The sequence below is a fragment of the Meleagris gallopavo genome, chromosome 1 (genome assembly GCF_905368555.1).
Source record: "Meleagris gallopavo chromosome 1, MGAL_WU_HG_1.1, whole genome shotgun sequence".
In the NCBI taxonomy this organism is placed as follows: Eukaryota; Metazoa; Chordata; class Aves; order Galliformes; family Phasianidae; genus Meleagris; species Meleagris gallopavo.
Genome location: NC_139404.1, coordinates 73,849,224 through 73,864,509, shown reverse-complemented (window position 1 = coordinate 73,864,509; position 15,286 = coordinate 73,849,224). Strand labels below are relative to the sequence as shown.

The 15,286-nt window shown below is 36.7% G+C and overlaps 1 protein-coding gene across 1 annotated transcript in view; it reads left to right on the top strand.

Annotated features, from left to right (window-relative positions):
* The window catches only part of VWF (von Willebrand factor), a 131,616-nt gene that overhangs the window by 100,142 nt on the left and 16,188 nt on the right, over positions 1–15,286 (top strand). The window contains exons 38-46 of the mRNA XM_010716971.3: positions 229–434; positions 4,299–4,401; positions 4,506–4,580; positions 5,076–5,180; positions 5,668–5,873; positions 7,282–7,431; positions 11,967–12,077; positions 13,424–13,607; positions 14,526–14,566. Coding sequence (XP_010715273.2) covers positions 229–434; positions 4,299–4,401; positions 4,506–4,580; positions 5,076–5,180; positions 5,668–5,873; positions 7,282–7,431; positions 11,967–12,077; positions 13,424–13,607; positions 14,526–14,566 — 1,181 coding nt within the window. The remainder of the gene's footprint in view (positions 1–228; positions 435–4,298; positions 4,402–4,505; positions 4,581–5,075; positions 5,181–5,667; positions 5,874–7,281; positions 7,432–11,966; positions 12,078–13,423; positions 13,608–14,525; positions 14,567–15,286) is intronic.

Genomic DNA, 15,286 nt, shown 5'->3' with positions numbered 1-15,286 from the left:
TGCAGTCTAAAATAGTGGCTTCATGATTTTTCTGTGGGCTGCAACTTAAGCATATGCCTTTAAACACTTTATATTGCAGGTTCTGTTATTCCAAAAATGTGTTTTCAAAGATGTTATTGGCTGCAGAGGATATTGGCTTTCAAAAATCTCAACAGAATTCTAAAGAAAGTGGGAGTAGGAAATCTGCATTTTAGATATCTAAGAATTTTTTTTTTTTGTCTTCCCCAGCAATGAAGTGTCCTGCATATTTGATATATGATCACTGTCACAAAGCTTGCATAAAGACCTGTGAGAATAGTACCAGTCTCAGTGTCTGCAAAGATTATCCCACAGAGGGCTGCTTCTGTCCAAACGGGCAGGTGGTTTTCAATGAGAGCTGTGTTGATGAAGAAGTTTGCACACAATGCATCAGTGAAGATGGCACACACCATCAGGTAACTGTATACTTTGCATGTTGCCTTCACAAGTGATTGTGGTTTGTACTTTTGCAAATAAATCTGTCCTCTAAGTGTAACTACTTTTCCCTTTGGACAATTTATTTACTAGCTCTGCTCATCATAATCAGACAGCTATCAGACCCATGAGCTTTCCTCATGTGAAATTGGCTGGTATGGATATAAAACTCACAGCTGGGACTGTACACATCCAGAAACATATCTATGTGAAGGGATGGCTACAGGGAAAAGAGGAGGAATTGCATAAGCCAGCTTCTAGAAAGATGAACTCTTCATTCAGCAGGCTGTTAATGAAGACTGTTAATTTCTCTTGCTGTATCATGCAAGTGGGTGCACAAGCACCTGCCTACATCCCTGTTGAGAGTATGGTGCTCTTCCTATTCACCCAAGCTACTCCACTCAGAGTTTTCATCAAAATCAGCCAGGTTAAATCTTCAGGTTTTTTATGGGACTTTAAGAAGGCCTTAGTTTCACTATTTTATGGATTATACGTTCTTACAATTTTATCACTACCTCTTATCATGCTCACAGAGCATACTGTTGAAGACATTTGTTTTTGTTAGATAGATTTTCTGGTGTAGAAGTCTCTCTGTGTGTTTATAGTCTATTTCCTCCTGGAAGAGATGTTAAGGAACACAAAACAAAGATGTGATCCATGCAAGCCAGCATAGCTTCACCTGAAAATGTGCCTGATCAATTGGGTGGCCTTCTACAATTCAGTGTGGTCATTGGTGGACCAATGAAGGTCAAATGAAGTTGTCTACGTGGACTTGTGCAAAGCCTTTGACATAGTCCCACTTGATATCCTTATTTCTGAATTGGAGAGATGTGAATTTGAAGGGTGGACTCTTTAGTGGATAAGAAATTCGTGGGAAAGTCACAGCCAGAGGATTGTGGTGAATGGCTCTAAACTCAGGTGGAGGCTGGTGATAATCAGTGTCTCCCAGGGGTCCATGCCAGGACCTGTGCTCTTTAACATCTTTATCAGTGACAGAGACAGTGGGATCAAGTGAAACAAATTTAGACATTGGGAATATGTTCTTTACTTAGTGAGCGGTGAGGCATTTGAACAGATTGCCTGAAGAAGTTAGGGATGCCCATCCTTGGAGGCATTCAAAGCCAGGTTGGATGTGGCCCTGCACAACTAATCTAGTGGTTGGAAATACTGTCCTTAAAGGGAAGGTTGAAACTAGATGGCCTTTAAAGTCCCTTTCAACCTAAGCCATTCAATGAGTTTATGTTTTGTGTAATTGCCTTTCATAGGTGCTGGGGCAGTGGTAAACAGTGCACTTAGTGAAAGATATGTGCTGGCATCCCTGTACTGGTCAGGACCTCTGTGCATTGGGAAATCCAGTTGTGCCTGCCCAGCTCTGTGCCTCAGTATCAACTGCTGGTGCTGTTGCAACACAGCCTGGGAGCGAGCATTTCCAAAACAGAGATTTTGAGGCTTTCCACCTGATGGACAAGGGACCTAAAAGCCTTAAACTTCTCTCAGGCCTTAGACACTGATTTTGTCTGCAAAGAAAAGTATGATTATTTTTTTTTTAAATTCCACAACTGTGTTATCCAAATAACATTTTCCAAAATAAAAAGTATGTTTTAATTTTTTTTTTTCTTTCTGAAGGATTCAACACGTAGCTTATATTAGCTTTTATTTTAAAATTACAGTATCTCTGTACACGTAGCTGTAATCGTGGTAGGTCTTTTGTTGATCTTTCTCTTATATACAGTATCTTTGTATCTGTATACTGCATATAAAGCTGGTAAAAATTGAAGAAAATAGTTTGTTTTATTTTTGTAATAAGAGGAACTAAAATTCATCATATTATTTGTTGAAGGAAAAAAATAATAGATTTCAGTGTATATTACAACCTACCCTAAACATAGATCAGTTGTTCACAACTCCCACTAAGATTGTGGAGTTTTCTTTAATATTCTTTAATATTATGATTCTCTATGTTATATGTATAGATTCAAATCTTTATGGTATACTTTAAGCCCCCAAATCCTCAGGCAATTAGGTGTATTTTCTGTTTAAGTAATTGTTTCAAGCTCTCATGGAGAAAAGCTCATAGCACATTTTGAGAATAATGACTGTGGTGATATCTGCTTGTTCATGTGCAAGTTCTGAAACTCATATGAATTGTTGCATACCCCTTAATGGGGTCTTAACTCTCCAAACCTCTAGTCTGTACCCAAATAGCAAGATTTAGCTTCAGTTACTACGTTGGGAAAGGAGGATCAGCTCTCAGCTTTTTTGCATCTCCACCATTGCAGGGCTAACCATGTGAGCAACACCTCAGGCAGTGAAACCGTTGTTAGGTTGTGATCTTCTTAGTCCCTTTCTTTTCCCCTGATGCTCTTTTCCTCTGTTCGTTTCTCTATCCAAAGTAGTGTTTGGGCTTATGGGATTCTCAGTACCAATACCCTTTAAGAAGAGCTCTACTAACACCATGCTATCTCTTGTCATCTCATCTAGTATTAGAAAGAGACTCACTTATGTTGAGAAAATTGAGGCTGATAAAAAAAGTTAGAGTACAAGTTGTGATTCTATTTTTCTGTCATGAAATATCCAAGTGCTTTCCACATTACCATCTGTAAATGTAGATTTTCTCTGTCAGCTGCCTTCTCAGGGCTTTCTAACTCAGTCCATTGAAATCTATGGCAGAAGGCTTTTCCAGTAGATCTTTTCTAGCAGACATCAATGCAAGCTTTCCTTGACTAAAATAGATTTCTTATGTATTAATTTGCAATTTGGTGCCTAATCTTAGGAAAATCTCCAGTCGTCTTGTTCTGGCATGCCTCCTCTTATCTTGCTGTGCTTTCAACATTTGAAGATAAAATACCATTTGACTTGTCTTTACAGATTCCTGTAATTGCTTAAATCACATAGATATTGCGAGGTACAGATGACAGTATGTTTCCTTTCTTTATTACTGAGGGTTTCAGCAAGCTGGTTTTTTAAAATGCACTTTGGAGTTCTCTGGATGACGCCTTTTCCCTTAATGGCATCCTAGCTGATTCTACATGTTATCACCCAGAACCCTGATTGAGTGTATGAAGTAACTTTATTTTCCTATAGCCCATCTTTTCATTCATACCTACCTATTGTCATAGGTTTTAAATGTAGGTAACCCTTTATAAGTCTCTACATCTTTAAAATCAATGATTTCCTCTCTCTAATGAGAGAGACGAGTAGTTGAATAATTATATACTTCACTGGTAGTTTCTTAGTATGCTTATTACCTGCTGGTGGTCATTACAGGAGTGATTCTTTCAGGTTTGGGCTTGCTATATAGTGTTTTTCCAACCTGCAAATGAATGGGAAATCAGGTGATGAGACACCACAGATTCTTAAACAAAAATATATACTGTTTATTTCTTTATATATAAGTACAACTAATTTGGGAAAGAAGCCACTTCCATGTATTTCCGAAAATATCATTTCTTCTATTATTATCACTGAACATCCACCATGGCATATAGTTCCAAAGAGTCCACTGTTACTTTCACAACAGCTTGAGATTGCATTTATAACATCTGAGCATTTTTTGTGCATAAAAAAATAGTAATTCCTTATCTCATCCACACATTCTTTACATGTTTAGCTAAACTCATACACTACAATTATTTCAGAATGATGCATCTCCTCAGTTTCCTACTGTTAACAGAGCAACCAACTAAATCCTCGTGTAGTCTTCTGGTTTTCCTCATTAATTTTGCTCACCCTTATCCACTCCCATTGCTAATATACTAGTATGCTAGTCATCATAATACTACGTTTCATTCTAACAATGCAGTTTTTTTGTTTGGTTGGGTTTTTAATTTTTTTTTTTCCTGCAGCACATGGAAATATGGATTCCCTCCAGTGAGCCTTGCAAGATCTGTACATGTCTTGACAACAGAGAAGTAAACTGCACTCTTCAACCTTGCACTACTACTAAAAGTTAGTTTAGCTCCGAGTACGACTGGTCTCAAACAGATTTTTGTTAACCTAGTGCTTTAGTTCTTATCTAAACTTAATTTGTGGATGTTTCATTCTCACTCCAGCTGTGCAGTGTGGCCCCTGTGAAGTTCCTCGTCTGCGCAGGGACCTTAACCAGTGCTGCCCTGTGTATGAGTGTGGTAGGTTCTCATAAGCTGTTGGAATCTTCTTGGTACGTGTTTTTACTAGATCATTCAAAACTATACAGTACAGTGTTTTTTTTTTTAAACCACTGAATGACTGAATTATCATCTATATGAAAAAAAAAAAAGTCCTGAGGAAACTTCAAACTTGACTTTGCCATTCTATAAGAGCAAAGTTTTTTTTTTTGCTAAGTGACATTAGAAATGTTTTTTTTTTTTCAAGTATGCATTTCTTTGTGATCTGTTTTTTTTTTTTTTTTAACACGAAGTATGTTAGAACTTCAATCCTCATAACCCAAACTTGAACTGTTCCCTAAACTATTTTTGAAAATGATCACTGACCTGCTGAACACTAACTTGCATGAGATTTTAGGATAGCAATTGAGTGTAGGGAACAAGCATAATGGGAATGTACCTGAATATGCGTATACCTTTTCTAGAAGATCAACTAGTCAGGCATATTTTTAAAACACTCTCAATTTCTCTTCTCAGTCTGTGATCTAGTTTCTTGTGATTTGCCTCCTGTCCCTGACTGTGAGTTTGGCCTACAGCTTGCTCTGACCAACCCTGGAGAATGCAGACCAAATTATACATGTGGTAAGATGTGTGTGTATATATATATATATATATATATAGCACTGAATAATGTTGGAGCACTGCATTTAAATAACACTGACAGTGACTTTTATTCGCAGCATTTTCCCTGTGAAAAGTTTTATTTGGGAGCCATTGGCCATGTAATGATTTCACAGACTTGGAAAAAAGTTATTGTTGACACTTTCAAAAGTGTACTCACATTTGAATTAAGGAAACTGTGAACACCATATATGTGCTCTGAAATTTGTGTATGTTTAATAAATCTTTTTGTATATATGAGAAGCTACATATATATTTGGCAAGATAGGAGCTGCTTCTGAATCTACAGTACAATCTCTGACCTGGGTCTTCCGTATTTGTTTTATTTATTATTATTTTAAGGAGGTGTATAATAATCTGCGGTAGCAATTAGTGCCCTACTGTCTAAGAACTGTCCTGTTCATTTGCAATGATCTGAAATTGTATTTGCTTAATCTTTTTTTGCTAGCTTGTAACAGAGAAGCATGTGGTTTAGTTCAAAGACCTTTTTGCCCATCCCATCGGGAGCTGACTGTTAAGAAGACAGAGTGCTGTGACAAATATGAGTGTACCTGCAGCTGCAGTAACTCAACAGTGAGCTGTCCTCTTGGATATTTATCCAGATCTCTCACCAATGACTGTGGCTGCATATCTACTACTTGTATTCCAGACATGGTAAGGGAGATGAACTAGAAGTCCATAGATGAGATTATATTTTGTGTGTGAGGTGAAAGCACCAAAGGCAGTGGGTAGATAGATATAAACAAAACCCCGAACAGACTACTGGAAAGTGATACATAGGCATTTTTCATTTGTGTGTGTGAGAAAAATGCACCCTTGGAACCTACTGTAGATGTTTATTACAGTAATTTTATTCAGATGTAATCACTTCATTTTTGTGATTATGAGAAATTCAGATGATAATACGTGCTCAAATATATTTATACATATATATAATCCATAAATATAATATATATAAATGTTATATCCATGTATATATGAATCAAATCCATATATACTATGTATGATGTCTTAGAGGTCTTTCTGAAATTTTTGGTTTGTTTCTGGATAATAGGTGTGTACTTTTGGCTCAGTACAATTACTGAATTTTAGAATATTATATTTTCAATCATATACTAACTTTATTGACATATTTACATCACCACAGACCCAGACTTTTTCTGCTCTTTGATTACCTTTGTCTGAGGAGGCATTGTATCTTATGGGAACTATATTGCTAATTTTATTTTATTTTTCTAAATTAGTATCTGGCTTGGTTAAAGTTTCATTCATTCAAATACTTTTTTTTCCCTAATGTTGCCAATCATTTATTAAGTTATTATGGTATATTAATATTTAAGATAAGGTTGCTTAGAATAGAGATTTCAGGGCAGTGAAACCTGTTCACTGGAGCAACCTTACATACCAGCTTAACATAGGGCTAGAGTGTCTTGCAGCTCAGGAGAAGCAGGCTTTATTTTCTGCTCATACGTAGTTCAACACCTTACATAAGTCATTTTGTTCCTTCTTTAATCAATTTCTATCTATAAAATTAACAGACACATCTCTTTAATAGTACACTATAAAATTTACTAAGAGAGAGTGCAATATAAAAGATGATGTTACTTTTATGGTTTCTGTGATGATTTAAGGATGATAAAAGAGAACGACTACATGTAGCTTGCCATAGTATCTTTTTATATCAGATGAGATAGCTGGCAAAAGTTTTGTGTGTGTGAGAGACATCTTCTACAGGATTCATTGTTTACCATTTCTAAATATTGGGTCCCATTATAATTCCAGTGAAACCTAGTCAGGCCTTGAACTGCGTTTATATTTGCCTCTGAATGCAAATAAAAATCTCCAATTCATTCATTTTAAAATAGCAGCTTTGGCTGCACTTATATTTCTTTCCTCAACAGAATGATCTCATTTTTGAGATTTGTAGCATATCTAGTGGCTTTAAAATATGACATAAAACTTATGGTAAGTTTCATGTGTTAATAAACAGCCTTTTAGAACTAAGTGTATCTTTACACAATAGCAGTGTGTTCTTTCATGTATAAATTGTTGCATTCAATAGGTGTGTGTGCACAACAACATTGTCTACCCCATCGGGAAAACCTGGAAAAATGGTTGTAAGGAATGTTCTTGTACTAGTATGAGAGATGATATTACAGGATTTCAGATGATGGAATGTCATGACAAAATATGTAACACATTCTGCTCTCGGGTGAGTAACATTTCAATCAGTGCTCTACACTGATAGAGTACTGATGGCAACTAAAGTGCTTTTAAACCTGTGATCTTAGAGAAACTAAAAACAAAAAAAAAAAATAGGAAGTAAGTGTAGCAATGAATTATCTTGGAAGTGGAACTTAGGAGTTCTGAGTATTACTGACTATATTTTAGCATTATTGCTTCAGGATCAGATTCTGCTGACAAGAAAATCAGAATTAACCTAATTTTATCTTTCAGGTATAGAAATGCACCCTGAAGTGTCTATAATTTACTTCACTTGCACAATAAGTATTCACAATGCCCAAAGTTTGAGATGATTTAATTATAGGTGTAGTTCATTTTTTGAGAATGTTTTAGATCTGTCTATTGTTAAGCTCTGTCAATTATAGCAGTAATAACAGACATGCTGTTGCCTTTCTTATGCTCAGACATCTGCCACATGCCTTAAAATGATGTGATCTATTTTTGAAAGCCCTCAAAATTGTGAGTTGCTTTGTTAATCAGGAGGAGACAGATATTCAGTAAACAAAGTTGGCAGAGGAATTCTAGAAGAGTCAAAGGAATTGGTTAGAAGCCAGCAATACTTGCCAGTATCGTAGACTAGGAAACTTTGGCCCTGACATGGTTAGTGCAAAGAAAAGTTCAAAATGTTTTTCATACTGCCTTTAAATAACCCAATTTATATCCTTAACATTCCATACCTTTAAATAATGTGGAGAATAAGGAATTAAAAAAGCACTGTAAAATTTAACATGATGTCTTAGAGTGATGTTTAACATTTTATCCATAATTCATAAGCATTTCCGTGTCCTTGCATGTGATTAGCATGTAAGGGGACAGACTGTGAGGACAGTGGGAATATACAGCTCAGGTATGCATAAAATGCAATAATAAAATAAAATCAGTAATAGAAATGGCTGCCTAGCCACACAGTGACAACCTACACCCGATACCCACTGACATTTGGTCAGAAGAGTAGTTAAGCTGCGAATGCTGGAGACCACAAATACATTTTGCCTTTTTCTAAAACTTTCAGAATATATGTAGATTAATTAAGATTAATTCATTAATCTTAATTAGATAAAAGAATTAGTTAATTCTTGATGGCAGTGGCCGATTTCATTCAGGTCATATCTGACCTGAAGAATCTCCTTCCAACTTGATGATTAAGTGTTCACGATCTGTGAGTTCACAAGGGTTGTGCAGTACCCATGTGGATTGGCAAGGACTGGGACATGTGAGAGGCAGAGTATTCTCTGCAAATCTTTTCCTGCCCAGAGTTTTCCTCACATAAGTTTTCTCTTCTGAGCTATGAAGTGAAGCCCAGAAGAGGTGATAACTTCTTTTCCTAAGAGCAGAAGTAAAGATGAGCTAAGTACTGAAGCAAAGATGAGCTAGCTAATGCTATGCAAACATTCAAGTTGTTTTTAAAATCTTTATTTTGGATATATGTTTTATTAGCCCAGTAAAATTTGATGAGTTGACCAAGCAGCAGATGTTCCAGCTGTGATTTGCATCATCAGTGCTTTCAGTGATCTGGTGTCTGATAGGTCACTGTTTCTCTTTGCAGTGTCTTGAATGCTGTTCAACTGCCTAGGATCAGAGCAGAAAATGAACTCATTTAAAAAAACAAACAAAATAAATAAACAAAAAAATCTCCCAAAATTACCGCTCTTCCTGTAGATGTAGAGTTTGATCAGAAAACTTCAGGATGCTGAGTGCAGTGAAAACCATGATTTGTGACAGTTTTCAGCTTTTGCAAGAGAATCCTTTTAATTTTCATTTTAGAAGAGACCCATTTCTACTATTGCAATGTTTATAATTACTAGATTTTAAATATCTGGCTTTATTTTGGCTTCTATCAGTAACTTTATTAGTAAATTGTTATTCTAATAAAATATAATTAATACAGAGCTACAGTCTTGAGCATTGCAATCTCAAAAAAAGCTTATCTTAAATAAGCAATCAACATCAAGAAACCATCTTTATAAGATTATTAAAATGGTAAGACCAAAATCATCTATTTTGGAAAAACTGTAAAACTCAGATTTTTTCTCCCTTAACTTATTCCTAATTCAGTGAATATACATATCAAAGACCACAGGATTTCTGCAACCCAATAAGAATTAACCCTAAGGCTTATTTTTCATTTCAGATTAGATGACATTGAATGTTGTCTTTGCATTAAAGACAATGTTATTGTCTTTAATTTAATTAAGGATCATTGCTGGGTTGATATTCAAACTGCTTGCTGCTTCCTGTTATTAATTCCATTACCAGCTTTTTAAGGCTGTGAAATGTCATTTTTGTCCATATCATGACTTATGTGAAAACAGCTTACAGATTTTTACTTATGAATTAAAAAAAAAAACTAACCCACAAACAAACATACTCTAAAAACAGCAATAAAAAATCCATAACAACATAATACATAATAATCCATCATTGTGATAAATGAATGGTGCTGCTGTTCTCCTGAATATGACCAGATTAAATGCAAATCTGATCTATTCTTTTAGCACATACAGAAACACTATAGAAGGAGGTGCTTAGATTAACAGTGAATATAGCCTTCTCATTTGCAAATAAAATGTGGTTTTGCTTTAATATGTATCACAGTCCTGTCACTTTTTCTACTATCTCCTATCATTCTCACAAAATTTTGATAAAGCAAGTAGGTAACTGTCATAATTATTGCATCTGTCACTAGGAGAAGTGATATCTGTACCTTGCTATTCTCCTGGAGCATCTTAGATAAACATTTCTTTTGAGAACATCAAAATAAAATGGCTGGTGATAAGTGGTGTCCCCCAAGGCTCTGTGCTCTTTAACCAGTGTTCTTTAACATCTTTATCAGTGACAGTGAGATCGAGTGCACCCTTAGCAAGTTTGCAGATGACACTGAGCTGAGTGGTGTGGACAAAACGAAGGGATGGCATCCAGGGAGGCCTGGACAGGTTTGAGAAGTGGGCCCATGAGAACCTGATCATGCTCATCAAAGCCAAGTGCAAGGTGTTGCTCTGGGGTTGTGGCAATCTCGGGTATGTGTACAGACTGAGAAAAGAGCTACTTGAGAGAAGCAGCCATGTGGAGAAGGACTTAAAGGTCCTGGTAGATGAAAAACTTAACATGAGCTAGCAGTGTGCACTAGCAGCCTGGAAGGCCAACTGTATCCTGGGCCGCATCAAAAGAAGGGTTGCCAGCAGGGTGAGGGAAATGTTGTCCCTCTTTTTTCTGCCCTTGTGAGGCACCATCTGGAGTACTACATCCAGGCTTGGGATACCCAGTATAAGAAGGATGCAGAGCTTTTTGGAACAGGTCCAGAGGAGGGCCATGAGAGTGATCAAAGTGCTGTAGCACCTCTCCTATGAAGACAGACTGAGAGATCTGGACTTCGTCAGCTTGGAGAAGAGAAGGCTCGTTGTGGCCTTCCAGTGCTTAAAGGGAACTTACAAGAGGAGGGAAATCAACTTTTTACACAGGTAGATAGTGACAGGACAAGGTGGAATTTTTTTAAACTAAAAGAGGATAGATTTTTCACTGAGAAGGTAGAGAGGTGCTGGAACCAACTGCCCAAAGATGTTGGGGTTGCCCCACTGCTGGAGTTGTTCTGCAACCACATACATATTTAGCCATTAAAATGTTGTATAAAACAGAATGATCAACAGCAAAACATTACCCACAAATCTACTTCAAACTCTGACCTTATTACAGAAGAAAGGTAGTGCTTGGGAATACTTAAGTAATTTCAGCTCAAAGTTGTTGACCACAATTGGAATGATTCTTATTTTCTTTGACATTTTTCCCATGAACTCTATTTTCACTGTCAGAACATTTTCACATCTGTATGGAAATCAGCATTGTTATATTTTGCCCCATGGAGGTTGTCTAGTTGTTAATTATATTTTTTCTAATTAGAATAATTTTCCTTGCTTAATTTCACTGGCATACTCCCATCTTTGAATACTTGGCTAGTTGTTCAAGAGATGAAATGGTGCAGTGCTCAGTCAGAATTGATCCCCAGACTTCATATCTGACCTACCCCTTCTCTCTGCTTCAGCATGTTAAAAACCATCTGAATGCACTCAGACCTCAGACTGAATTCTAACCTTGAAGTCTCAGAGCTGGAGAACTGTGGATGCTAATTCATGCCCAAAATGCCACTAGAACAATTTTCATCTTGTATTTTCTTTTGTATAATATTAATGCTATATTCATATATGTATATGTATACAAATAAAGACTTTTAAAAACATAATTCTCACATTTTTTTGTATCAGTTATGTGTAAAAGCAGATATTTTCATGTAGTGATTCTCAGACATTTTTTTTTCTTCCAAACTGGATTATTTGTATTCATATAGTTTTCTGAGTGGTGGATTTCTTATTTGTAATATCAGTGTACAGTTCTGCTTTTAAAATACTTTCCTTAAAAAGTTGCTAACATTAAACCTTTAGCTCTGTGTTTTCATTTTCTCTTCTCATTTTCTCTTCATTGATCAGTCACTGTTTTTCTTTTTTCCCACAGGGATATAAGTATATTGTTCAAGACGGAGAGTGCTGTGGGCGCTGCCAGAAAACTGCCTGTGAAGAGCAACCATTCTGGTCTCGGGGTGATGCAGATCCTCGTTTATATGAGGTGAAATGATAGTTGGGATAGTTTTCCTCTTCTAAAACAAATTCCCTGGCATTATTTTGTGTTCCACAGAAGGAAACAAAGTTATTTTTCTTGTAAGGTTGGCAATGCTGAAAGCCAGCAGGTACTGGGCTTGTTGCTTACTCACTTTATTCCCTTAATAAGCAATCCCTCCCACTATCCCATTTCAGGCTCTAAGGAAGAAATCTCTTTTTTTTTTTTTTTTCAAATAGTATATCCCATTTCATGTGAGTTGAAATATCAGAATATCAGGAACTGAATGTGGATAGAAATATTAATTGCATCTGTTTACTGAAGATGAAGGCTGAATGTCAGGTCTGACTGCAGTTGTCTAGGCACACTTCTTTGTTCAAAATAACAGCTTATTTTCAAGTGTTTCTTCCTTTAGTATTTATTTGTATCCTTTCCAAAAAGACCAATAATGGGAAATAAATACATGCAACTAGCCATTGAGAATATTCTGCAGACAATCCGTCACTAAATAACTAGGCCAATATTTTTTCTCTTTTTTCTCTTCATTTATGTTTAAATTCCTTCAGTTTATTCAGTTTATTCTGTCCTTTTCAAAATGTAAATGTATCATTTTGCTGTCTGCTTCTTCCCTGATTTCACCAGACATTTCATAATGTGAATCAGTATTATTTTCTGCTTCATAAATCAAACCCTCAGAAGACCTTTTTTTTTTTTTTTTTTTCCCCACATCCTGCTGTGTATTACTGGGTTCTGTTGTGTTAGTGGAGTTATAGATACTTATACTCTGTTGTCTTGTTCTTGCTGCGTACTCCTTCATCTCCTCTGTTGTCAGCAAGGAATGAACTGTCTAACAAACAGGAGAAGGAAGAATATTCAGGAACTTTCTGAGCAGTGATGTTTGACTGCTTGGAGGTGTCTGATTCTCACAGAATGGCTTGACTTGAAAGTGATCTTAAAGGTCACCTAGTTCCAACCTCTCACATCACTATTCTTGAAGTGAAATGAAAAGTGGAGGCATCCTGCCTCAAAGCAGTAATCAACTCTGCATGGCACTGAACTAGGGGGCATTTTCTTTCTGGTGTTGCTATCTCTTCCCGTGACCTGCTTTATCTGACTCATGGATGATAATAACCAGCAGGAGACATCAACACGATACAGTCTCTCCTATATTTGCAAGTTTTTTCTCCTCAACAGTTTATTGTCAAAGCCTTTTTTGGTCTTAGTGAAGATGGGGTTGTTACCAAAGCAGTGGATATATATTCTGCAAACTAGTGCTTTGACTGGGGTGCCCTTCGCTTTGTTTAGTGACACAAAAACTGCTGACTATATTTAATCCTTTTATACTTTCCTGTCAGGTTGGCACAGAGTGGCAATCCCCCTTCAATAGGTGCATAATTAATGAGTGTGTCCGAGTGAATGATGAGGTTTTTGTGCAGAAAAAGAATCTGTCCTGCTCTCAGATGGATGTACCTGACTGTCCAGATGGAACTGAATTACGCTGTGACCAAGTAATAGACTGCTGTCCTTCATGCAGATGTGGTAAGGCATTATGTATGACAAATGATAAATGAAATCAGTGAAAAGTTAATCATCTCATGTGCCAATCTCTGTTTTACAGCTGCAATTTCAAAAGTGTATCCTATGCAAGTGTAATGTCATTTCAAGCTATCCTGCATGATTTAAACATTGACTATAGTAGCTTCTGCTGCTATTATTTTCTCTTTCTAAGCAATGTTCCTTTTGAATTAATTATTATTGTTACTACTTAGAGAGACGTGCCAGGCTATGTCTCAACAGCAAATTACAGCACTAGCTTGTGTCGTTAAGCAGTTATTACAAGGTCTTGACACGCTTTTGACCTAGAAAGGTACTAGGCAGTTGTTACTCATTATGAACAGGGAGTTTCCATGTAGTCATTAAGCCTTCTGGACATCTCTGAGTGTTGTAGTGGTGGCCACTTACTAGCATATACTTACATCAAAAATAGATATCAAAAGATTTGGCTGTTTGGACACAGTCACATGTTGGACTCTCAGTCACATGTAATTGACAGGTATTTGGGACAACCTCATGGGAAAGAACTTCAGTGGAAGAAGGAAGAGAAATAAGTGTTGTGACTTGCTGAAAACATTTGAGTGTGTTTTCTGAGAATGTGAGGATAGAAACAGAGGGGAAAATCTGCATAATAAATAAACTTAAGAAAAGGGTAGGGAAAGAAAAAGCAAGAAGCTCAGCAAGGGATATTAGGAGGCAAGGGATGTTTGGATGTGGAGATCGGTATAACTGACAGATTATTACTTTTCAAATTATAATGTAAGAGGGTAAAATTGTATTTATTTTCACTGAATCTGGATTTAGATGTTCTCAGTTGGAACTTTAATGAATAAAGAATATATACTTCTGCTTTATTAAGTCCAAGTAACAGCACTTTAAATGCAATATTATCATCTCTTTCAGTACCCGTGAATGGTTGTCCTTTGAATGGCACTGTTATTGGGGTAAGGCAAGCTTCCTTTTATTTGCTGTAGTGATAAGACGTTTAGCTCATTTGAACGAGCTTTTGAAGAAAACAGAGTTGCTCAAATACATGTAAGTGTACAGGCAGCTTTTCTCAGTCAGAATCCCTTCCAGTGAGACACTGTACTAAAAGCAGTCATAGGAGTTCCACATGTGCACATCCGGATCATGACCCTGCCACATACTTTCTTGTATGACAGTGAGCATCTCTGCAAAATAGGGAAAGTCGTGTGTTCTTATCTTGAAAGGAAAAAAAATGCTTAGAAACTGTGCTAATTTGCATTGTGTAACGACTTGCAGGTTACCATACACACAGGAAATTGCCTGTGATGGACTATCTCTAAGGTGGTTCTTACAAACCTCAGGGAATGGAATGCTTCCTGTATTCGACCTAGAGAATTAAGAAAGGGTAGAGACTCTTGTTCCACCTGTGTGGAAGGAGGACTCTCTCTTCTTGGCTAGTAGCAGAAATATGAAAGCTAAGCTCCTGCTTGTCTTCTGTGCCATTTTAAAATCTCTGCTGATCTCAGCACAGAGGAAGTTTTTGTCTCAACTGCATACTTAGTGGATAGCTAAAGATGTGTTTTATCAGTCCATGACAGTGGGAAGGATCGTAGTTAAGCGTCTGATCTCATTTATGCTGAATTTATCTTTGGAGAACACTATCAATAGGCCATTATTTCCCTAAATCCATGTTCTGG